The following is a 24,702-nucleotide window of genomic DNA, read 5'->3' on the forward strand; positions in this document are numbered from 1 at the left end:
GGGGCTTCAGGAGAGAGGGCGTGGCCCTTCCTTCCTGCTGGGCCTGAGGGTGGGGCCACATCCATTCACCCAGGGGCCCCGATGGTTCCAGGACAGAAACTGTTGAACTGTAAAATGCAACGGTTTGATACTAAACCCAGGGCTCTGCTGCTATAAAATTATACCCGATCATCTTTCTTTTCTTGAAGACCTGGTTCCTTAACGTCTTGGCAGGATGACAGTTCCTGGAGGGGTGCAGTCTCTTTGCCAGGGAACACATAACGCAACTCTTCATATGCCAGCCCCGGGCGTTGACGCCCCATCTTCTAGGGCAGCACAGACCTCACCTACACCACAGTCAGGATTGTGATCTGGTGTCGGGGACTCTCCTATGTGCTCTCCACCCTGACTTGCCCAGAGCATCACTGTTTCACAGGCACTAAGCCTTCAGCAGCGGAGAAGTGCCCATTGGCTAAGCTGGAAAAGGGAGGACTGGGAATTTGACCCTGTGTCTCAGCCTTTCAGTCCTAGAACCAAGATTCTCCTGGGAAGGACCCTCCTTTCCGGACGTCCTAATTTTGAAACTATAATTAATGTCATGAAATTAAATCTTGAGAAATTCCTCTTGAGAAAAAACTTAGTTTCTTACGTGCCCTGTCATTATTGTGGAAGGCAAAAATAAAGCTATTAGATACAGAAACATGCTTCACTTGGCAAGCCAGAAAGTTTTTTGAAGTGTTATGTTTAAAATCTGCCTAGTTGAGAGATGGGCTAAGAGTTTAAAAAAAAAAAAACCCAGTTTTTATAAATATTTAATTTGAGCCTTGCTGTAATTTGTTTATAAATTCTCTTTTGCTTTCGGGACTTGATAAGACTTTTTTTTTAAGTACTTATGAAAATGAGGTCAAAGGGATTTGGGAGAGCAAGGGGGCTTGGGAAACTCACCTCCCGTCATAATTCACCTGCACATACGTGCACCCGCCTTGCATACCTGTGCGTGCCTCTACCTGCGGGGCGGGGGGAAGGTGTAACCGGCTGGTGGGCACCTGACGGGCTCGGCTGCGCAGGCCACCATAGGACCAGCTGGCTCTGGGCGGCCCTGAGGAAGGAAGCGTGTAGCCCTGCTTCCTCTGGCCCCGCTGTGAGAGCTGGCCCCTCCAGGCCACCAGAGCTGCCTCGCGGCCACAGGCTGCCCCTTAGAAGCAGGGGTTTCGGGCCAGCTTGGAGCCTAGGCCCAAGCCAGGCATGTCCCCTGGGCTGGGCTGTCCTCGTCCCGCTACGGGCCCCGCCCTTCCCTCCTGCTCCTCCAAGGGCTCAGGGTCTGTGCTGGGGGAAGGGGAGGCAGAGGCCTGGGGTGTATGTGGCGGGGGTGGGGGGGTCCTGTGCACAGGCCTCAGATTCCTCACTGTGGCTGTGACCTCTGTGGTCGGGGAGGGCACAGGTCCAGCCTGGGCAGGGCTTGCTTTGGTGGCAGCGACCCCTGACGACTCGTAGAGAAATGAGCTCCCCGAGACACCATGTATCGGGAGGGTCCTGACAGCCCACCCAGAAGTCCCGGCTATAGGGGGCGGGGGGACGGTCCAGATGCGGGTGAGCGAGGCTGGCCTCCATCTCCAAGAGACACCCCCCCCACCGGGAGTGAGAGCATCTCCTGGGGACAGGACGCACCCCCTGCCCTGGATTTTCATTCCCCGTGATGTCACACACCCTGTCCCCTCCCCTTCCTTCTCCGTCCCTTGACAATACCCCCCAGACTCCAGGCTGACTTCTGGTCGTGTCTCCCTTACGCTCTCCCCGAGGGAGGAAGGCCCCGTCTCCCGCCCAGCAGGGGCGGCCTGTGGGTGGAACCGCCGGGAACCTCCCATCCCCGCACGCAGTGGCTCAACGGGGGCTGAGGCCTCCCCCCCACCCAGGTTCCCCTCCAGTCCGGGCCAGGCTGGGGGCCAAGCTCGAGGCTCTGCAGGCTCCCTGGCCTTGACCCTGATGCCTGCCCGGAACCTTGGGTTCCCTGCCCTGGCCAGCTGTCAACACGGGTTTACAGAGCCAATACATGTTGGCCACCCAATACTGTCTGTGGGCTCTGGGGTTCAGGACTCCCAAGGTGAATAGAGCTGGTCCACCTCAAGAACAGGTACCTTTCTGTTTCACCTGGTGAAGGGCAAGGGCTTTGTGTCCACACAGACCTGGACTCCCTCCCTGGGTTCTGCCAGGTCCAGGCGGTGTGACCTTGGGCCAGTCACTTGACCTCTCTGCATCTTGTTTGTCATGTGACTCAGGATAACAGAGTGGGTCTGAGGACCCTGTGGAGTGAGGATAATAAGTGGGAAACGTGGGGTCTGGGACGGACCGAGGGGTCAGTGACCGTGGGCATCACCTGTCCTTCCCTTCTGGCCGTGACTTCCTTCCAGCAGCCTAGCTCCTGCGTCCAGGGCCACCCCCCACGGCCTGGCCACCTGCCGCCCGCCTGCACCAGGCCTCCGTTTCTGATGGCTTTTTCACAATCTGGGGGGAGGAGCCCACTGGCTGGTGGCTGTTGTAACCCCCCACGGAGCCACCCACAGCTTCTCTCCCTGCCCCCGCCCCTCGGCAGCTGGGCCGGGCCGTGGCTGCCCCGTCGAGGGTATCGGGACCTGTGTCCCTGGGGGCCCCGCTCTGCTGTGCACGCGAACCAGACCCGGGACAGGAGGGCGGCGCCCTCGGGGGGGCAGGGCCCTGGCAAAGCCTCTGTCCTTCTATCGCCTGCAGCTCCCACTTGCCCAGCGTGTGCTCTGAGGGGTCAGAGCTGAAGCCAGGCTGTCTGCCTTGGTCGCCGTCAGAATACACTAGGGAGAACTGGCTTCCCCCCTCTCTCTCCTGGCCTGAGGGACATCACCCCCTCCCTCCAATAAAGCTGAACTTTGGGAGCTGGGACTGGCCCCAGACCCTGGAACCAGCCTGACGCTCTTGCCCCGGCCTCCAGAACGCACTGGCCTCATGGCCCTTCACCTTTCCTTCACCCTGAGGTTACAAGCTTTTCCAACCATCCCACCCTTTAAGAACCATTTACAAGGAAAGCACTTGGAAGGGGCCATCTGGTCGACTTCAGGCTCAGCTGGGTCCAGATGGGACACGGTACGGCTCATACAAATGGGATGCTGTTGGGGCTGCATTGATGAAGGCATAGAGTCTAGAACCAGGGAGGAGAGAACCACTCTCCTCTCTGCACACATTGGTCCACACCTGTGCCCCAGGGTCCGAGTTTTGCACTTTAAAGCAGCCAAGGAGCTGGCGTCACAGAGGATGGGACTGAAGAGCTGGGAATGGCTTTCTATCAATGGTTGAAAGTGGGGAGAAGAGGACGGCGCGCCACGGAGCAAGAGCCCGCCCTGGAGGAAAGTGGCTGCCCTGGACCCCTGGGGCGCCCAGGCCGTCTCCCGTCCCTCCCTCCCCTGCGCCCAGTGTGCCCTGCGGCTTCTGTCCCCTCCCTGCCGCCTCCGATCAGGAAGAGCGAGGGGACCTCCTTGTCCTGGTCACCCTGGGTCTTCCCGGTTTTAGCACCAAACATCCCACATCCTGGGAAACCCCTCAGAGCTGGACAAACCAGGACGGTTGTCACCCTGAGAGCAGGCACAGTGGCCATCAAAACCGCGGCCTGGTCACCAGCAACAGAGGAAACCCCCCAAACCTGGAGCCCCTTTCCTCAAGGCCAGGGAAGGCCTTCTCTCTTCTTCACTAGAACGGCTCTAATTGCTTAATGAAGGAAGACAAAACCAAGCCCCCACCTCGCCATCCTTCGGGGGCTTCTGCTGGCCGCAGAGCCCTCTTAGGCAGGCAGGGGGGCCGTCTTCCCTCTGAAGAAGCTCCGGGTCTAGAGGGGGCATCCTGCAAACATCATAAAGTAAAGACCCAGGCGGCGGGTGACACGCAAGGGGCGTCCAGGCCCAGCCTGAAGCTCCGAGTCCGTGCAGGAGTCAGGGTTCCATTGCCTCCTTGCTGCCTGCCCGGCCTGGCTGGAATTCCACCTTTATAACTACAGGCACATTGCTGACGGATGGGCGTGGTGCAGCGTCCTGCCGGACCAACCCCCGAGACCCCCCGGGCCGTCTGCTGGTCCAGAAGCCCAAGGCCCTGGGCCCACCTGGTGTGCCCTGCACTGCAGGGTGAGGGCCTCCTCTGGTGACAGCTGCTGTCAACCAGAAGTCTCGAACACAAGTCACATCAGAAGAGTAGTGTGGCTGCAGCCACGTGTCAGTCCCTGGCACTGGCCTGACCGCCAGCACGTGGGGTGGAAGGCGAAAAGTTTTGTTCAATACAAGCGCTGCTTCTGAAAACTTGGAAGGCAGTTCCATGCAGCATCCTCTGGGTCTCCAAGGAAAGATTCTGCAAATCCAGAACTTCAGTGTTGTGTGTTCTCTGTATCGCCTGTGTGCGGAGGCGTTGCAAGAAAAGAAGAGCTTAGGGAAGAACCGAGCCATTTGAAAGCAGGAAAAAGTAAAGTGGCTGGGAATTTGAGGTCTTATCAAGTTGGAAAATACCTGAAAAGCTCTAAACTCCAAACAGTAAGAGGTGGAACTTTTGGAAAGCCCTTGAGTTCCAAAGAGCAGTGAAATATTTTGGGGGGAATAGAGTGACTCAGCCTTGGGAAGAAGATGCTTTCTGCCCAAGTCTGGAAGCTCTGAGCAAGCCTCCCTAAGAAGATAGATACAGGGAGGAGTGGAGGTGAAGCAGCAAGAAGTGCACCGCGAGACGTGACTCAGGAGAGAGCAGCGGACTCCGGGGAGGGGCGGGGTCTGCGTCACTGCAGGGCCGACCCGCCCCCCCACGCCCTGTATGACCAGGACTCGCTGGCAGTGCGTCACGGCCCTGATATGTGACGTTGTATCTGAAGTAGTCAGTTGTCACTTACCTTTACAAAGAGGCGGCCTAGGCGAGGGACAGGGTGTGGGAGGGGGGAACCTGAAATCTCGTCCTCGTCCTGAATCCCACTCTGGGCTTTGAGCCAATTTTGCCTCCCATCAGCTTCCTGTCCGTTTCTTCTGCCCCCCGGAGCTACTCGACTTTCTTGTCATTGTCACGCTGACTCATCAGCCATACGGGTGGGGGGCGGCCAATTATTGGCTTCCTGGAGCTTTGCAGGAGGCTGCAAGCCCCACCCGCCCACCCCAATATGTGGCACGAGTCCCAGCCAGGAAGCCAGCAGACCAGCACCATCTGGAAATGTCCATCTGTCCCAAGGGAGTGAACACGGCCCTCCCAGGATCCTGTGCCTGCAAGAGAGGTGTCCTAAATTTTAATGGGGTTGAAATAGAAATCATCAGATCTCGGAGCTGGGGGTGAGGCACGGCTGCTCTGGTCCGCGCTTTCCCACAGAGCAAGAACCATCACCCCCGGGCCAGAGACAGACCCCCGTCCTGTCTCGTTCTAAAGACCGGGAAGCTCGCTGCCGCCTTGGACAACTCACGCAGCCAGGCCCGGGGCAGCTGTCGCATCTCAGGAGCGCCTCCTCCTGCAGACTTGGCCCTGCCTCTCTGTAGAGCCCCTCTGGGGAGGGGCGCCGGGTGCCCTGGGCAGCAGGACGTCCACACTGTTTACCCACCACCCTCAGAAAGGCCTCATCAGCTGGTGGCCGAGACCTGGGAGCCAAGGACAGAACGCATCTTCAGAAAGCAAAACAAAGACCGTGATTATCAGGCGGGCTATGAGGCTTTCGATGCAGTGGCTGCACGCTAAACAGGACTTTCTGGGCTTGGCAAGCTCGGGTGTCGTGAGCAGCCTGGGTGTCTGATAGCCTGTCTGGCTCTGCTGCTCCTGTGTCTCTGGGATTCTAACCAAAAGGTACTCCTGTTAACTAGCTCAGCTCTGATCCCTGGAAGCACCACTGTCTCCTTTCACACAAGCCCTGCTCTGATGGGCCAGAGGGTCCAGGGCTTTCATTTGCTTGCCCTGAAATCACCCAACAGCACACTTAGCCCCGAAGCTACCATGTTAGCGGGTCCTAAGCCCGGCCGTCCATCAGAGCTATCTGGGCAGATGCTTAAAATACAGATTCAGACGTGGAAGCAACCTAGATGCCCATCAACAGGCGAATGGATGAAGAAGATGCAGTGCACATACACAGTGGAATATTACTCGGCCATAAAAAGAATGAAATCATGTCATTTGCAGCACCATGGATGGACCTAGAGGTGATCATACTACGTGGAGTGAGCCAGACAGAGACACACAAATACCACAATATTGCTTATATGTGGAATCTGAAATATGACACAAATGAACTTATTTACAGAACAGAAACAGACTCAGACACAGAGAGAACAAACAGACTTGTGGTTGCCAAGGGTTCAGGGAGGGATGGAGTGGGAGGTTGGGGTTAGCAGAGGCAAACTAGTATAGGTAGGATGGATAAACAACAAGGTGCTACCGTGTAGCCCAGGGAACGAGAGTCGATGTCCTGTGATAGACCATAGTGGAAAAGAACATAAAAAGAAAGTGTCTATATGTGTGTGTGTGTGCGCACGTGCATGTGTGTGTGTGTATCTGAATCGCTTTGCTGTATAGCAGAAATTAACGCAACATTGTAAATTAACTATATTTCGATAAAATAAATTTAAAAATATACAGATTCAGGGGACCCATCACTGACCTGCAAAACCAAAATCTCAGATCTCAGTTGGGTGATGCCTGGAGCCTGTATTGTTTGAAGTTTCCTATTGATTCTGAAGATAAGCCATGGTAGGAATTGCGTGGCAGCATGTCACGTGGGCAGAAGTGACAACCAAGCGTTTCCCCCAACCACACCCAGGCTCCTCGGAGCCACATGTCCCCAGTTTCCCAGTCAATCCTCAGAGCACAGGCAGGAGGGACTCAAATCAACAGAGGAGTCAAGTGTCTCAAAAAAATGCTGAATTAAGATCCAGTTATTACAGAGACTTTTTACGTGCCTTAGATAGATCATTTCATGTTGAAGCAGCTTATGATTTTAGTCTTTCACATGCAATGTCACATCCTAAGAAAAGTGCACGCCTTCTGAATCGGTACGCTCTCCAGGAACTTACTTCTAGAAAAACCCAGAGATGAGAGAAAGCTGTGTACACAGACGTGTTCAGTGCAAAATCGCAGACATGAAACACTGGCTAGAATAGAAGTATTCAACCATAGGAGTGATGACCGTTCCCTCAAATGAATGTTCAGTGACCATTTAAAAGATGCTAAACAAGCGAACTCTAGGACCACGGGAAAATAACAAGCATTGGATGATGAAGCTGCACATCCCAGTTCTCATTTCCAGGAGTGCAGGATGAGATAACTAGCACCACACTTCCTCTGAAAACAAATAAAAACTGGACACAGTTCAGAGGTACTCTTCCTACTTATTAAAGATGGTTAATTGCTAGGAATTCCCAGAATAAGTTCTAGCGGAAATAGAAATCAGGGGGCTGTATTTGTGGGGTCCTCCGCCTGGGGTCATTTGCCAACCCTGGGAGACTGGGCAGGTATTTTGACAGCTTCGCAGAGAGGAAAGGGTTTTATTATTGAACTGGAATAGAGGTCAACAGAAAATATCCAGACCGAATGTGGAGGGGGAAAAAAAAGAATAAAAGTGCAGAAAATAGCGTGAGAAACATGGGACATGGGGGGAAAATGCTCCTACATGTAACTGAAGTCTTTGAAAAAGAGGAGAGAATGGACAAAGTCAAAGAAAATCCCATCCGGGCTCATCATGGCAAAACCATCAAGACAAAGAGAAAGCCTTATAAACAGCCAAAGGGAAAAAGTCACGTCCCTTCAGAGAAGCAACAGACTTTCAGCAGAAAGAATGGAACCTGGAAATGCTAGATGTACATGTTTAAAGTGCTGGAAGAAAATACCTGGCAATCTAAGATTTTATATCCAGTGAAAATACTCTTTGAATGTGAGGCAAAATAAAGATGTTTTCAGAAAACAGAACCAGATAGAATTCAACACCAGCGGACCTACGTCCAAAAAAATATGAAATGAAAGGGGGTTTGTTGGACAGAAAGAAAATGATTCCAAGACTGAAAAAGAGGTGGAAGACGGGGTAAGAGCCACATGAAGGGTGGCTATGGAGAAAGATATGGAGGTTCCTTAAAAAATTAAAAACAGAGTTGTCATGTGACCCAGCAATCCTACTCCTGGGTATATATCCAGACAACACTCTAATGCGAAAAGATACAGGCACCCCTATGTTCACAGCAGCACTGTTCACAGTAGACAAGACATGGAAACAACCTAAATGTCCATCGACAGATGAATGGATAAAGAAGATGTGGCACATATATACAATGGAATATTCTCAGCCGTAAAAAAGAATGAAATACTGCCATTGGCAGCAACATGAATGGACCTAGAGATGATCAAACTCAGTGAAGTCAGACAGAGAAAGAAAAATACCACATGAAATCGCTTATATGTGGAATCTAAAAAAAATGATACAAATGAACTTACTTACAAAATAGAAACAGACTTACAGACATAGAAAACAAACAGGGTTACCAAAAGAGAAAGTGGGGGAGGAATAAATTAGGCTTTTGGGATTCACAGATACACACTACTGTATATAAAATAGATAAACAACAAGGACCTACTGTGTAGAACAGGGAACTCTACTCAATATCTTGTAATAAACTATAATGGAAAAGAATCTGAAAAAGAATATATATATGCGTGTATATATATATATACATATGAATCACTTTGCTGTACACCTGAAACGAATACAACATTGTAAATCAGCTATACTTCAATTAAAAATAAATATAAAAATGTATACATAGTCAAAAAAAAAAGGGCAAGAATGCAGTTACATCAAGAGGAATACGGGCTGTGCGACTGTGTACAGCAGCCTCCAGAGGGGCATTAAATCGAGAGACAGAGTGTGTGCAGGACACGGTGACACAGCAGGCAGGAGCAGCAATGAGCTGATGGGGCTGAAAGACCCTCCTGGTCAGTGGTAAAGGGATCGTTTGTCTTGGGCCGTAAGAGGGCAGGGGTGGAAGGGGCGTCTCCAACGGGAACACCACGAGAGGCGGGAAAGAGCGTCCGCGGCAGAAGCCGGTAGAGGGGAAAGTTGGGTACTAAAAATATTCACCAGGAAGTGAAAAGGTGAGGAGAACAAGGCTGGGTGAACGACCCCGCGTGTGCTGGAACCCTGCCGCTGGGCCCGCCTCCCCTCCTGCTCAGCAGAGGGTGCCAGGAAGGAGACCTGGGGGGGTTCCCTTAGTTTACCCTCCCCCGGGCACCAGGGTGGGGCTGTTCTAACCATCACGGAGTTTTAATGATTTGAGTTGAGAGGCATTTGTGCTTAGGAAAGACTCTGCTTTTAAAAATTAACGTTCGGATTCTGAAAGCTACAGATTCAAAACCTTAGCCTAATATTTTACGTTGGGCATATAGATCTCATTTTTCTATCCAGAGGACCTGCAAATCTTAACGGTCACTTTTAAGGGACTTTGAATACCACAAATCTAGTTCATTAAACTTTCAAAACTTTCAACTATGATAATAGATGTAATATATTCAATTCCTCCTTAGGCATTTCAATTGCCTAAAGGACAAAACCTTCTTAGTACTAATTAACTTTTAGAAATATAATGATTTCACTTAGAAATACAATGAGCCCAGAGTTTCTTACATATTCCAGTACTGGGTATAAATGCACTAAGATTTCCAGATAATATTATAAGACTATGTCAATTAGTTAATTACCTATTTAACTTTGGATTTGTGAGACTTTCTTTACAATAGGCCAAATTCTTTAAACATTGTGAGACTATGAGATACCAAACCTATCCAGATTTCTTAATATGAAAGTCATAATTCTATGGCTTTTAGCATATTAACCATGTCTAGACTTACAAGTCTTCCTGGGCTTATAAGATGTTTACCCACTAAGGAAGAAAAGTGCCGTTTCAACTAGCAGCCTTTACTTCTGATGAGAGACTGTGGCCAGGACCTGGTGGGGTCTGGTCCATCCCAGGTGGGCTGCAGGGACCTCTCCTCAGTTACTGAGTCAATGACCGTGGACGTCAGGAAAAGATGTGCATGTTTTCCACATCCCTAGATGGAGGGTGTGCACTTTCTTCAAAAAATAGTTATAAAATTGTGAATGTGACACCTACATGAAAGTCTATAGAATGAAAAGTGCAGTCTAGGTATTTTTATTACCGCGTGGCCCACAGCTTGTCATCACCACCCAGAGCCCCAAAGGCCATCTGTGTCCCTTCCCAGTGGCCACCCCATCCCACCCCAAGTGCAATCACAATTGCATCCAAAGCACAATTCTTGTTTTCCTGGTATGCGTTTACCATGTAAATAGGCATCCCACACACTGCAGGTCATTTTTGCTTTGAAACCAATTTTGTACCACGTGAAGCCAACAGCACGTACGCTCTCCCATCCTCCTGCCCCTGCGTGTGCTCCGTCCACCCTGCGTGTGGTTGTAGTGTCCAGCCAGCACTGCTGTGCGGCGCTCTAGTGCGTGGCTATCTCTTCCTCGCTATCTGCCCTCTTCCTGATGGGCCTTTGGGTGGACACCAGCGTGCGACGGTTGTGAAGAACTTGGCTACAGATATTCTCGGCATGGCCCCTGGGGCACACGACAATTATTTCCACGTCAGGCAGTGGAATTGCCGGGTTATGGGAATGTGTGTCTTCTGCTCTAAGAGTTAATACCAAACTCTTTCCCAGGTTGGTAACATCAGTTCGCACTGCTACTAGCAGTATAGGAAACTCCCTTGCCCTGCAGCGTCACTGATGCTTGGTGTTGTCAGTTTTTCAAATTTTAGCAGTCCTGATGAGTGTGTAATAGCATTTCAGTTTGATTACAAATTGCATTTTCCTGAGAACCAACAAAATAGAGAAGCTCTTTTAAATGTGTTGATCCTGGGGATGTCATTTTTTGTGAAGTGTCTGTTCAAATCTCTTAACCACTTCTCTCTGAGCTATTATAATTTTTATTGATTGGTAGGAGTTCTTTAAACATTCTGGGTATGAGACCATGCTTTTTTTTTGGATAGGTTGTGGTAGGGAAGTAGTTTCCCCTGCTAAAGATTTCCTGCCCTAATCCCCAGAACTGGTGAGTATGTCAACTTACATGGCAAGAGGGACTTGGTGGATATGGTTGAACTAAGCATCTTGAGATGGAGAGATGGTCCTGTGTTACCCAGCTGGGCCCAATCTAGTCACATGAGTTCTTTAGGGCAGAGAACCTGTCCTGGCTATACCCAGAGGGAGATGGGACACGGAAGCAGAGTCAGAGTGATATGCTATTGCTGCTTTGAAGATGGAGGAAGGGGCCACGAGCCATGCCAGGGGCCTCCAGGAGCTGGAAAAGGCCAGAAAACAGATCCTCCCTTGGAGCCTCCAGAAGGAATCAGAGCTGCTGGAACTTGCTTAGACCAGTCATGCCCACAAGGGACTTCTCACCTGCAGAACTTTGTAATAACACATTTCCCTGGTTTTTTAAGCCACTAAATTTTTGGTAGTGAGTTGAGACGGCGATAGAATACGAACAATCTTCGTGTGACCAAGGGATTCTATCCCTCTATGACTTTCCTCTTATTTCCAGGGTGTCCTGTGATAAACAAAAGCTCTCGATTTAATGTGGTCGAATCCATCATCTTTTCCTTTATGCCTGGTGCGTCTGACGTCCCCATTAGGAAACCTCTCCCTGGCCTGAGAGACTGAGAAAACCCTCCTTTACCATCTCCCGTCAGGCTGTCCAGCTTCGCACACTGAGGTCTGCAGCCACCCCACAGCCGAGGCTTGTGTGGTGTGAGGCCAGGCCCCTCGGGGTTCTGTATTGTATGTGGACAGCCAGCTGCCCTTGCCCTGCTGGGCAGTTGCAGCCCTCCCTGTGGATCTGCGTTTGGCGTTTCAGCGGCTCTCCGGGGAAGCTGGCCCAGAGCACCCCTGCATTGACTGGAAGCAGAAAGGTGCCTATTTAACGCCCCTCGCTCTTTTAATGAGAGTTTTCTAGTCTCAAGTGAGCTGTTTAAAGATGTGTGAAGATGCTGTGAGTAAGTCAGGAGGAGGCGGGAGCCTTTGGTGAGGGAGGGGACCGCCTCTGTCAATAACAGCGGGTGATGAAGCCTGGGGGTTCCACGAGACAGCCACCTGCCCTCTGGGAACATCAGTGGTTGCATCTGCTAAATAGGCGCCCTAACTCTCTCTGACCTGGCCAGGTAAGAAGCCCCTGCTGTAGATCGGCAATGGGGCAAATGCTCAAAACAGCTCATGGTCGAGGACGCAAATGAAAACTGGGAGGAAAACGGATCAGTCAAAAAGCAAACAGTTTTAAAACATGATTCTTCTTCTGGTGAGGCTTTGGGGCTCAAGGGTTGGGACCCTCTGATGGGACAGAAGGGGTTGGACGCAGCAGGTCTTATGGAGCAGAGGCAAAGGGGCGGTGGGGACCATGTGCGCTGGCTTCGCTGGGGACGGAGTGAAGCTTCTGGGGGCTGCGGGGAGGCCTCCGGTGAGGCTGCTGGCCCCGCCCGCCTAGGTGAGCCGCACCTTCATCTCCGACGCCTTGTAGCTATAATTGTACCCTCTCCACGACCTCCAGTTGATGCCATTGGCATAGCTCTTGTGTAGCCCGCCGAGGTAGCGGCCGTTCAGGTTGGACGAGTGACAACTGTTGTACCACCAGGCCCCCTGGTACTGCACCGCACAGTTAGAGGAACTCTGGTCGTTGTCTTGGTCTTTGGTGGAGAAGAACTGGTCTTTGTGAGACGTCAGGGAATCACCTGCTCGGGAGGGGGTGCTGAGTGTTGCCGGTGCTGAGGGAGCCCGCCCTGCCGCCTGCCCAGCACCACCTCTCTCTAGAGACGAGGCGGCCGAGCCCCAGGGTGTCGAGAGCCCGCCTCGCCTTGGGGCAGAGGGAGCCTCCTGGCCCCTTCTCCAGCCTCATCTGTTTCCTCCCGGCTTCGTCAGGACCACCGGGACCTGTGCTGTCCTCTGCCCTGAGGTGCCTCCCTTCTCTGAGCCTGCACCTCTTTTCTGGGCTTCGTCCCCCCCACCCAGGTTGCCCTGGTCACCCCAGAGGGATAGCACGGCCTCTTCCGAGGGTGCCCCTGCTCCACCTTCAGCCCTGGGCTTGCAGCTCACCTCCGGCTCCTGCAGTACGCACACGGGCCCCTCCTCCGCTCCCACCAGACCCTCAGCTTTACTGCCTGCAACATGGAGAGGAAGGTCCCTGCCCTGCTCCTTCCTTGGAGGCTCAGGCTCCTCAGATGAGGCCGTGTGTGTCAAAGGAGGCACAAACTTGAAGGCTCCCATTCGCAATCCCCTCCCCGCCCCACGCTCCGGAGGGCCTTGCCCTCTGCAGCTCTGGCTCAACATGATGGAACATACTCCCAGCACCTTTCCTGAACGAGTGCACACTGGGAATTCCCAAGAAGATGCGCTGTAGGAAGTGCCTTCCCGCATCCTGTGACCAGGGGTTCTTTTTGGCAAAGAACATCCCACAGGGTTTGTGTTCCATGGCACCCAATTTGGGAACAGGGCCCTAAAGCCTTGTATGAAACGGCCATCCTCTTCAAGGTGTTCGCAGGGACGATGGGGTCAGTGACCTCAGGCCCCACTCAGCTCACTGGGCTGTAGACTGATGGCGTCACTGGCCCCCACGTCACACAGAGACTTGGGTACCTTCGTGTCTGCATTCACAGACAGAGAAGCTGGGCCCAGAGAGGGGAACCCCCAGCCCAGGGTCACTCAGGGGAGACAGAGCCAGGATGCTCGCTCAGCAGGTTCTCTCTGCTCCCCAAACCCCAAGCTGAAGCCCAGGCTACCGCTGGACCCCGTGTGGACCCTCACCGGCAGTGCCCTCCACAAAGGCTCCCAGGACCAGCTTGTACTTCTCTTTCTCGCCTTCCATCTTGAATGACTGGTACTTGGCAAATCGGTGGTTGCCCTCAAAGTCCAAGAGGTCTACCCGGAACTCACTGGTTCCTGTTGGAGGAAGGTGCTCAGGTCCCAGCAGAAAGGACCCTCTGTGTCCAAGCACCAGAGGTGGGGATTTGGATAAATTCTTAAGGGATCTCTGAACTTGGAATCTGGGGAAAATTCCCCTGGAAGGTGTGAGATGCTGGGCTGATGTGAGCACCCCCCCATTTTCAAATAGCTCCCCTGCTATTCCATCACCAAGCCTGAAATTCCATGGCTGGTGTTCCTCAGATGGAGTGAAGCCTCGTTCTATTTTGAAACCCTAGATTCCCCTGCAAATAGCTGTGAATACCAGGGCAGGAAATTGCATTTCTAGTTTCTTTTGCAAGGATTTTAGGCACACGAGTGGACACCTTCAAGGCTGCCATGAGGTAGTGGAAGAATTAAAGATGGATTTATGGGTTTGCAGCTGAATCAGGACCAGCCGGGAAGCTGATTCTGTGAAATAGAGAGGTGGGGCAAGGGGGGCTGCGTGGGGACCATCCCATGCCCTGACCGGAAGTAAGCGGGAGGGTGCTCTGTGGGCCTAAGATCCCAGTTTCAAGGAAGGACCAACAGTCGGAAGTGGGAGAAGGGCCACCCCAATCCAGATGGCCTTCTTCTCACGTCCTACTCTCGGGTTCTAATATACAGTGGGTCCTGAGACCAGAAGACATCTTCACTCTAATAATCTACTTCCTCCGATTCTAACAGAGTCTAAGAGAATACACGTCCTAGGTTCTCACAGTGAGTGACCACCCCTGGGGCGAGGAGGAGCGGGGTCTTCTGTTTCACAAGGTCCAGGGCTAAGGTCAGGGGGACGCGGATTTCAGGCCCCACCACCACAGAGACACCCCCCACCGCCCGCCCCCGCCGTGGCCCTACCCTGGGAGGTCAGGGCGTGGATGTTGTCATTTCCCAGCCAGAACTCTCCCAGCTGATGGCCGAAGCCCTGCTTGTATGCCGCCCAGTCCCGGTAGAAGTCCACGGAGCCGTCCATCCTTCGCTGGAAAACCTGCACACGAGGGGGAGGGTGGGGGAGTTGGGGGCCCTACCGCCGACTCCCCCCGGGCCACCCCAGCCACACGTGGGAGCAGCGTTCGTAGTTCACAGGCCCAGGACCAGAACACACCCACGTGGGTCTCATCAAAGACCCCAGGGACACTCAGGGCGGCACCCCCATGTGACCAAGGAGGAAATGGAGGCTCAGAGAGGGTGGGCGACAAACCCAAGCCACACAGCTGGAGACGAGTGGGCACTTCCGGGACTGAGGCCACAGCCCGGAGCCACGGGACTCCTTCCCACACGTGTTCCCCCCGCCCCCGCCACCCCCCCGCAACCGACATTTCCGATTCTCCCGACCTCAGTGAAAGGACGGGGTCAGCCTGAGCCTGGGGGGGTAGACAGTGTCACAAAGGCCACTAAAGAGTGATCTCCCAGCAGACGAGCCTCCCAGGCACGCCCGCCCCTGCCCAGGGACCACAGCCATCTCAGGGACCACGCCCCCACTCACGGTCCAGCCCCCGCCGTCCACGTCCATGTCACACAGCACGGTCAGGGGCCGGCAGTCGGGCAGGTAGATGGTGTGCCAGCCACTCAGGAAGTGCCCCCTGGTGAGCAGCTCTTTACAGGTCTGAGGTCCTGGGGAGGGCAGGTGGGGAATGGACACCAGGCCAGGAGCCCTGGGCAGGACAGGGGAGAGGGAGCGGAAGGAGGGAGAAGCAGGGATACCTGCCCAGGGGGGAGGGGGCTCTGAGGCCTGGGACAGAGATGCAGCCCCCAAGACCCCCCAGCTGTGACGGCCAGGCCCTGTCTAGCTGGCCATCCCCACCTCCCAGGGCCGCCCCCACCTAGTCTCCGGGCACCTGGCCTCCTCCGGGAATATACTCCAGTTATCCAGGCAATAGCTGCCCTCCACCTGGGTAACTGGGGAGTAAGACATGTGCAGAGAGTGTCCTGTCCGTGGGTGTGGGGACACGAGGCTGTGCCGCCGGCCTTGTGGTCCACCTCCCCCCAGCCCCGGGGGAGCAGGTCCAGGCTGAGGTCAGGGGTCGGCGTGGGCGTAGTCACCTGTGGCACATGTCGGGAGCTGCGCCGGCTCTCCTGTTGTGGGGAGAGAGGACACACGTCCCACGTCAGAGGGAAACAGAGCCCCGTCCCCTCAGCCCCACTGGCCCGAGAACGCAGCACAGAGAATGGAAGGCACCATCCAGCTCTTTCCAGGACCCGCAGCGTCCAGGGTCCAGCCCTGAGGAGCGCTGGTTCCCAGACTGCGCTTCACTGGGCTGGCCCGGCCCCCACACGTGCGGCCTGGGGGCTGGCGGCCGGCACTGTCGCCCGGGGCACTGGCTGGACCACCGCGCTGGCCGCCTGGCCTGGGCCTCCTGGCTCACGGCGGCGGAGGGTCAGCTCCCCAGGCCCGTGGCTCTCCACAGCCCGTGTCTCCATCAGTGCCTCCCGTGTGGGAAGCACTGGGGAGCGTGTGGGGTGTGACCTGGGCCCCAGCTGTGCACTTTGTATCTGTAGCCTGAGCCTGGGATTGTGTCTTGGAGTGTTGCCTTTTCTTACGTTTACAAAATCTTAAGGAAATGAGCATAAATCAGAAATAATAAGTAAAACACCCACAGTCACGCAATACTGCAGTGTTGCCAATCACCTGGTCCAGCGCTGGCCAGCGCTGGGCTCTGAGTGCTCACGGATGCTAACAAACCAAGCCCGGCTCAGAGGCCCCTCCCCCCCACCCCACGGGCTGGGGGGCCAGGACCAGGGCCGAGGCCTGAGATCCTCCCCCGATGGTGCTGGGCGTGACTGGGGCCCCTGGGACCCCCCAGCCCCCTGCAGAGCCTGATGGGTGCCCGAGGGAGGCGGAGGGACTCACCTTTTTCTCCCCGTGCACCCTTCTCCCCTCGGTCTCCTGGGGACAGAAGGGGACACACAGGACAGCTGCTCAGTGCTCACGACCCTCCCCTCTGGAAACCACCCGAGGTTCTCGGCTCTTTGGGAGGTGGGGGTGCGGCCGAGGCTCAGGGCTCTGGGCACCCCACGTGCCTGCTCCGGGGCTCACACGGCTTTCACGTGCCGGGGCTCCGCAGAGGGGGCGGCAGGGGGCACTCGGAGGCCTGGGAGGCTTCCCTGGGGTACGAGAGGCTGCTCGGGACCCCGGACCCTGGACCCTGGACCCGGGACCCAGTGCACACGCTGTCTCGAGGCTCTTTGCAAACAGGAAATAGGACAGGTGCCTCTCTGCCCTCTGCCTCCCTCCCTCTCTCTGTCTCTCTCCCATCTCTCTCCAACGCCTCCCTCCCTGTCTCTCTCTCGCTGTCTCGTCTCTCACGTCCCTGTAGACAGACCCCGGCATCCTGCTCAGGGGTCCTAGCTCTTCAGCGCCTTTGTTACCTTTGGGCCCGGCCGGCCCTGCCTTCCCAGGGGATCCGGGGGAACCTCGTTCTCCTGTAAATTCCAAAGAGACATCACTGAGAGAAAGGCAGCCCGAAGAATTCCCCTGGAGTGTCTCTGCCCTAAGCAATGAAGCCCTGATGCTCACCCCCACCCCAGCTGGGGTGTCCTGAGGACCGCTGCCCTGGGACTCAGCCCGATGGTGCCCGCAGGGACAAAGCACCCGCAGCCACCCGGTGCAGACCGGCCAGCATGCCCGGCTCGGGCCCCAGGGTCCCACCGGCGTGCCGTCCCCCGGCGAGCTCTGTGTAGCAGCCCAGGTCCACGCCGCCCTCCCAGAGCTCGGCCACCTGGCTGGGGGCTTGGGACCAGGATTCTGTCCTCGGAGACCCTGGGACACAGGAGCCTCTGGCCCATGGGTTCCGGGAGGGCGGAGGGCCCTGCGCTGTGCTCAGCCCTGGATGCAGGGGAGGTGGGGCTCAATCAAGTGTCCCTGCGGGGAGGCTCTGACTCCACCTCCAGAGAGGAGGGTCAGGAGCCTGAGGCCCCCAGGTCTGCAGGATCAGTGCTAGCAGGGCGCTCAGACCACCCCGGGCCCTTCCCCCTCCACCCGAGTGGCGATGGGAGGGTCAGGAGAGGCGGCCGCGGACTCAGCCAAGGCCGCAGGACCTCCTGCCAACGGGCTCACCTCCCCAGGGGGTGTGGGGGTGTGGGGTCGTGGGGTCGTGAGGGGGGGCAGAGGGGTGGGGCTGATTCAGCTGGGGGCGGACGAACCACACCCACTGGTGGGCAGCTGCCCCGGAACGGCTCCTCCTCCTCCCGGGTCCCCCCAGCAGAAACTCCCCCCGGAGCCCACCGTGGTGAGGGCACGCAGCCCTCCCACCCCCAGGACCTGGCGGGGCGCCCTCGGCCCCTGAGCTGCACGCCTCTCAGGACGTGTGAGGCGGGGGCCTCGCCGCTCACCCTGCCTCCAGAGCCGCACCCCACCAGGCCCGTGGAGGGGCCACTCACACCCAGGCCGGGGGCACGCAGCCCTCACGCTGGGTGCTCCCCTGCCCTTCATACCAGGCTCGGGGCCCAAAACCCCACCAGGGGGCCCAGCACGCAGGTGGGAGAGGCGTGGCGTGTCCGGGGGTCCTCACAGAGGGTCGAGGCCCCGCTCCCCCCTCCCCGGGGCTGCCGGACGGCTCTGAGCCCCAGTTTTCTCCTGCGAGGTACAGACAGAAAAAGCTGTGGCCCCCACTTTCAGGTGAGGATACCGAGGTACGGAAGGCTCAGAACTCTTGCCGATGGCCACCTAAAGGCAGTGCTGGATCAAGGACCAGAGAGCGGACGTTCTCGGAAAATTACCCAAATGTGAGCTCGTAGAAGAGCCGAGACCAGCCCCCTCCTCGGGGAATGACAGACCCCGCTGGGCCTCGGGGGTCACCCCAGACGCCAGCTCGCAGCAGGACCTGACCCAGGCTCCCGACCGGACACCCGCGGGGGGCCCTGCCCCCTCGGGGTCTAATGTGAGAAGAGCAGGTGCTCAGGGACCCCCACCCTCGACGCGGAGCACGTACCCTTCAGTCCACTGGCGCCGGCCTCTCCCTTGGGCCCTGGGGTTCCGGGCAGCCCCGGGCAGCCTCGGAGGATGGAGAGCTTGTCGGAGCCCTCCAGACCCAGCACCTTCACCTCTGCAGGGAGACACAGAGGGCCGTCAGGGCGCTGTCCTGGGCCCGAGAGCCCTGCAGAGCTGGTGACAGTCCACCCGAGCCAAGGGGATCTGCCCCGCAATGGCCTTGGCGTGCACCCTTGGCTGTGGCCAGTGTCATCTGTCTCAGATGAAGGGTCCGCCTGGCAGTGAGGTCCTGCCTCTGGTGGGCACTGGTCTGGGGAGAGGTGATGCAGGGCAGAGCCAGGCCTGGCCTTGGAGTCCACCCTGCCTGAGCCGGCACCCCCGCCACTGCCAACCTCAGTGCTGTGTGTCCTTGGGCAAGTCACTCAACCCCTCTGAGATCTGTCCCTTGGTCTTCCAAGTGGGGACAGGAGTAGGGCTGTGGAGAGGATTATATTAGATAATGCAGACTTAAAAAGTCAACATAATTCATGTCATTTTAAAAGAGCCTCATAAACAGTGGGTACTTTCACTAAATAACAACAATAAATACTTATAAGACTTGGGGAATTTGGGTCAACAGAACATTTTCACCCCCAGATCTTGGACTTGTGACCAGAGAATTCCTGAACTGGTAGGGATCCGTGTAGGTCCCCTGGAGAGGGGTCGCGTTTTATCCAAGGACACAGAGCAAACTCCAACAGGTCTGGAACCAGGGTTTCATTTCCTTCCCAGAAAAAATAATTAATTTTTTTGATTTCAAAATGAAAATATCCTCATGAGAGAAAACTTAGAGGGTGTGGGAATCAGCCATGCTCTCACTGGAGTCACGGGCAGCTGTTGTTTTGGGGTCTGCCTCCAGCCGGGGACTCTCACAGGGGCAGACTTGTTCTTTCCCCATAAATACATCCTCAACTCAGGGGGAGGCTGGTCTTTCCTCAGGGGCAACCTCTCCCCAGGTGTGGGCCCCATCCCCCTGTGTGGGATTGGGAGGGAGACCACAGCCTTCTCAGACCCAAATCTGCTGAATTGCACTTTCTGGGGTGAAAGCCAGAAATCTGTACTAACAAACCCCAAGTAAGCGTGGGAACCCTTGGATCAGAGCACATTAGAGCATCTTTCTGAAAAGCCTAGGAGAAGACAGAGAAAGTGAGGGGTATTGTCTTCCTCCTCGGTGGCAGAGTTGCAACTTGCCTGGAAGCTCCGTGGGGCACACCACAGGCTTGAGCGTCAGACAGACCTAGGATTAAATTCCTGCCCCTCCCTCTCTGACCTGTGCGACCTTGGGCCTTTCAAGTCCTAGTCTGAGGATGAAGTTGAGCTGTTGAGTCTTCAGAAGAAGATGCATGTAGAGGGTTCAGCCCAGACACTATACGTGGTCAGTGAGTGGGTAGTTACCAGCTTTCAGGGACCAGAAACTCAGGTCTGTCTCACCTGGACAGGTATCGGCAGTCTGGACAGCCAGGGTCTTGAAGCACAGCAATAAAAGGAGCTGGCTGGCGGCCACTCCACTCAGCTCCATGTCCTCTGGTCTTCGACCTCACTCTTGCGGGCAGGGGAAGCCAGCCCTCGCCTGAGCCTGTGGTTTCTCAACGCCCGTGGGGATGCCCACTTCCTACAGCCTCTTTGGTTACAGCAGCGGGCGGTACCAGATGATGGCAAAGGGTGTTTCCTTCCCGCTGGGCCCCACCAGGCTGCCCACTGAAGCGGGCTCACTTCCCCTGGCGGGATGCCCCGTTCCCAGTCAAGAGAGCTCCCAGGACCCTCTGTTGGAAAGGGTCTGGCTTCTCTGTGGCTTAAGGAAAGCCCAGTCCCCAGTCCCTTCCTTATTACCCAACCACACCCAAACAACACTCTCAGACCTTGCCTGGGCTATGAGGAGGGTTTGGCTGGACATAGCACCCTCCCGCACCTGTTTTCCAGAATATTCTAAAGACTGAGGCAGTCCTTGAGCACTTAACACGGAGGAAGAGAAAAAATTTCTGAGCACTTCCTGTGTGTGACATACTACTACATCTGCCCCATTAGGAAGATACTATTATTTGAATTTCACAGGTGGATAAACTGAAGTCACACAGCTAGTGAGAGCCAGACGTTACTTCAAGACCATCTAATGCTCCGAGGGCCACCGGGTCTGGGCATCACACCTGCAGGTGAGGCTATGTCTCTTCCCCCCAAATCCCAGAGGCCATCCTCCACGTCCTGTACTATGATCACCCTTGTGGTGGGCATTCCGTGAAGGGCTTCTGCAGCCGTGTAGATGGTCACTAAGGAGAGTAGGATGGTGACAAGAGGGGAGTTGCTGAGGGCAAAAGTCTTCTGTGGTTCAATATTTCTCCAGGCCAGTGTGTGTGGGCTGGTGTCCCAACCACAGTAACTGGCCAACTAGGAAAAATGCAGGGATGGCCAGATGAGGGGCTTAACAAAAGAGGATCACAGGACCTTAGGTCCATCTCTATGGGCACTGGAATGACAGCAGACTTTGCAAATTTTTGTGCAGTGGCTCCAGCCCATTGAGATGGGGGAGCAAAGAGGTTGCATTGCTTCACGCACCGCTCAGCCTCCTCGAGCTACCAGGTGGGGTAGCCTGGCCCCAGCAGGCGTCTGGATTTCGTCTGCTGGAGAGGGGCCAGTTCAGGGGTGTTCACCTGGCCTTAGGGCAGGGAGAGAGAGACAGCCAGTCTTCATCACTAAACTCCATCTGCCAGCAGCCCCCACCCCCAGTGCCAGGGTGCTTTCTCTTCTTCACATGATTGCAGGTGAGATATTGACAACACAGTCAGGTGTCACTTTAACGTGCCCAAGAGTATGCAGGCCTAAGGATACAAAAGAATGCGAGACTCTGTCAAGTTCAAATATCTTAAGTGGGATCAGTTAAGGTCATTTGGCTTCTGGCAATGGCAGGTTAGGTGTTTGCGGCCATCTGTCCTTATAAAGACAAACAGACAAAATGTTTAGAGAGGGATTTGCTTGAAGGCATAGCCCAGGGAACCACATAGGAAAGGGTCACTTTGCTCTGCTCTTAGGAGCAGGAGAGACCTGGAGAGGGGATACCAGCACGTGGGGTTTATTTTTGCTAATCCCCCAAAGAGAGCTGAGAAGCTGGCCAGTTACCTTGATAATTTTGCTGTGCTAAAGGTCCAAGATTAGAGTCTAAGGTCTGTCAAGTGAGTGGATTTGGGGTTGGGATCCAAAAACCTTTCTCCCTAATAATAAGGGTGAATTATCAGTAGCCAGCCCTAATGCAGACTGCAGACTGGTTTTGAGACATCTCGGTGTCCCAGGAAAAAAGCTCAACTCCTGAAATTTTAGTAAGGGCTTCCTAGCTCACTAGTGCCCACTTGCTCTGAGCTGAAACCAACACAAATCTTCTCAGAAGGAGAATAGTATCATCCAGGACTTAAATGATTTCTGTAGATATATACATTTTTCAAATTAAATGTTAGAACACAATAAAAGATAACCAGTTTCATAAGGAAAAAAAGACAACATGTACAAGAACAAATAGAAACAGCAGACTGTAGAAACAGATCCCCAGAAGCTGCAGATACTGAAATGACATCATAGCTAGCGGTGAAAATTGAAAAGTGTCCTCAGAGATTAAAAACAAATAAGAATGCTTGCAAACCGCCACTTCTGGTCAACACTGTGTCACTGTCAGGCAGAAAAAAATAAACAAAATGTAGAAGAATTGGAAAGGTGGGTACAACGCTGTTATTTTCAGAAGATATGAATTATGTAGAAAATTCAAGAGAATCTAAAATTAAATTTTTTTAGAATGAATAAGCTTAGCAAAAACCAATTATGTTTCTGAAAGTTAGCCACAAAGAATTACAAAATGAAATTTTAAACGTTCGCAATAGACACCAAAATCAAATAACTGTGAATAATTCCAGCAAAATATATACTAGTCCTCCACGTAGAAAACCATCAGACGTGAATGAGAGATGTTTAAAAAGATCAGAACAACTGGAAGAATATTCTGTTCATGGATTCAAATGCTCAATAGTGTAAAAACCTTAGTTTCTCTCTGAGTGATCTGTGGATTCTCCGTGTTATCAATTAAATGCCCATTTTATTGGGAACCTTGACAGGGTGAACTTGAAATTTGTTTAAAAGGTTAAAGGCCAATAATTAGGATGTTTTGAGCTGAAACAAGGAAGGATGACTTGCTCTACTTGATGCCAATAATTGTCGTGAAGGTATGGTCACTGGGACGGTGTGGTACCAGCTCCAGGATCCAGACTAGACCAGCAGAACTGAATAAAGCGTCTAGAAACCAACTGAGGCACACTTGGACCCTTGACACATGACCCTCGTGGCTCTACAGAGCACTGGGGAAAGAATAAACTGTTTTTATTGAAGGATAGTTGATTTACAATGTTGTGTTAATTTCTACTGTACAGCAAAGTGACTCGGTTATACATATATACATATATATATATATTCTTTTTCATATTCTTTTTTGTTATGGTGTATCACAGGACATTGAATACAGTTCCCTGTGCTCTACAGGAGGACCTTGTTGTCTATCCATCCTATACATAACAGTTTACATCTGCTAACCCCAACCTCCCACTCCATCCCTCCCCCACCCCTCTCCTCCTTGAATAAACTTTCAATAAACCCTGTGAGCTACTGAGTATTCACGTGGGAAAACCAGAAATAAAACTTGACCCTAATTATTTAAAAAAAGCATTGTTGGCAGAATTATAGACCCAAATGTGAGGGGTGAAACAGTAGTTTTAGACCATATTGTAAGATATCAAATAACCTTGGTGATATGCAGAAATGAAAAGCACTAAACGTTAATGGAAAAAGTCTGAAAATTGACCTTGAAATTAAGAACTCTGGGTTCTCAAATGATACCCCTGAGAGAGTGAAAAGACCCACCAGGGGGCGGGGAGGAGGTATTTGCAACACACAGAAGTGACAAAGTGTTTTATCCAGAATAAGTAAAGAATTGCTGTAAATCAATACTCCTGCAGAAAGTGGGAAAGTGACTTACACAGACACTTCCAAAAGAGAACATTTCAATGGCTGATAGAAAAATGAAACGGTGCTCAACTTTATTAGTAATTGGAGAATGCACGCGTGTACCTGCTCCATGACCGGCAACGTGGAGCTCCGTCCTGCTCCGCCGCAGCGAGTGTCCAGGCAGAGCACACATAGAACAACGTCCCGCCCCAAACTACCACCACGAAATGTCCGTCCACAGCAGGATGGACCCCTGGTCCAAGGGGGTTCAAGCTGGAGAAACCTGCAGACTGTAACAGGGACAAATCCCCACTTCCTGCAAAACCATCAGGGAAATTCACAAACACAGCCTTGGGCAGACAAAGCCAGCAAAGGGAGGCGACATGTTGCATTTGTACGTAAAATTCAAGGGCAGGCAACTCTGCACAGCAGTGCTGGGGGATGTGTGCTGAGCGCAGAGTGGAGAGAAGGGCAGGGACGCCCCCAGTCCGGATGGCAGCCCCCTCGGGAGGGGGGCCTTGGCGTTGGGAAGGGGCTTGGAGGCTGGCACTGGGCTCTGGTTTCATCTGGGCCGTGCACTTTGTTCCATGCACTCTGGTGAGGAGGTGCTGTCTTCCAGTTCAAAAACGAAGTTTAAATAAAATGAAACGGAGCGTGCCGATGCCACAGTCACTCTGTATCCCTTCCTGCCACAGTGCGGCTGTCCCCAGGAGGCACAGAGATTTGAGGGCCCCTTGTCCTGCCTGGCTCCTGTCAGCTGTCACCGCACAGGTGCTGCTACGCTGCCTCAAAGGGGAGGTGGTCCCCGGGGGCCGGGAACTCCCGAACGC

General features: G+C 54.0%; 1 protein-coding gene across 1 annotated transcript; it reads right to left on the reverse strand.

The window, feature by feature from the left end:
* Nucleotides 1-12,322: 12,322 nt before the first annotated feature.
* On the reverse strand, nucleotides 12,323-20,417 carry LOC130845550 (ficolin-1-like). Its single transcript, XM_057722954.1, has 8 exons — nucleotides 20,330-20,417; nucleotides 18,861-18,974; nucleotides 17,299-17,352; nucleotides 15,973-16,005; nucleotides 15,416-15,543; nucleotides 14,788-14,917; nucleotides 13,795-13,929; nucleotides 12,323-12,725 (listed from the first exon to the last, which is right to left on the reverse strand). Exons 1-8 carry the CDS (start codon nucleotides 20,415-20,417, stop codon nucleotides 12,478-12,480), a joined length of 930 nt encoding a protein of 309 aa, XP_057578937.1. The 3' UTR covers nucleotides 12,323-12,477.
* Between the last annotated feature and the right edge of the window lie 4,285 nt (nucleotides 20,418-24,702).

Source organism: Hippopotamus amphibius, chromosome 2, assembly GCF_030028045.1.
Source record: "Hippopotamus amphibius kiboko isolate mHipAmp2 chromosome 2, mHipAmp2.hap2, whole genome shotgun sequence".
Classification (NCBI taxonomy): Eukaryota; Metazoa; Chordata; class Mammalia; order Artiodactyla; family Hippopotamidae; genus Hippopotamus; species Hippopotamus amphibius.

Coding starts and splice junctions, on each gene's coding strand:
- LOC130845550 (XM_057722954.1), bottom strand. CDS start 20,417: ATGGAGCTGAGTGGAGTGGCCGCCAGCCAGCTCCTTTTATTGCTGTGC. Junction 18,975..20,329: donor GACTGCCGATACCTGTCCAG/GTGAGACAGACC, acceptor GTCTCCCTGCAG/AGGTGAAGGTGCTGGGTCTG. Junction 15,544..15,972: donor GCTCCCGACATGTGCCACAG/GTGACTACGCCC, acceptor TGCCCTCCCCAG/GACCTCAGACCTGTAAAGAG.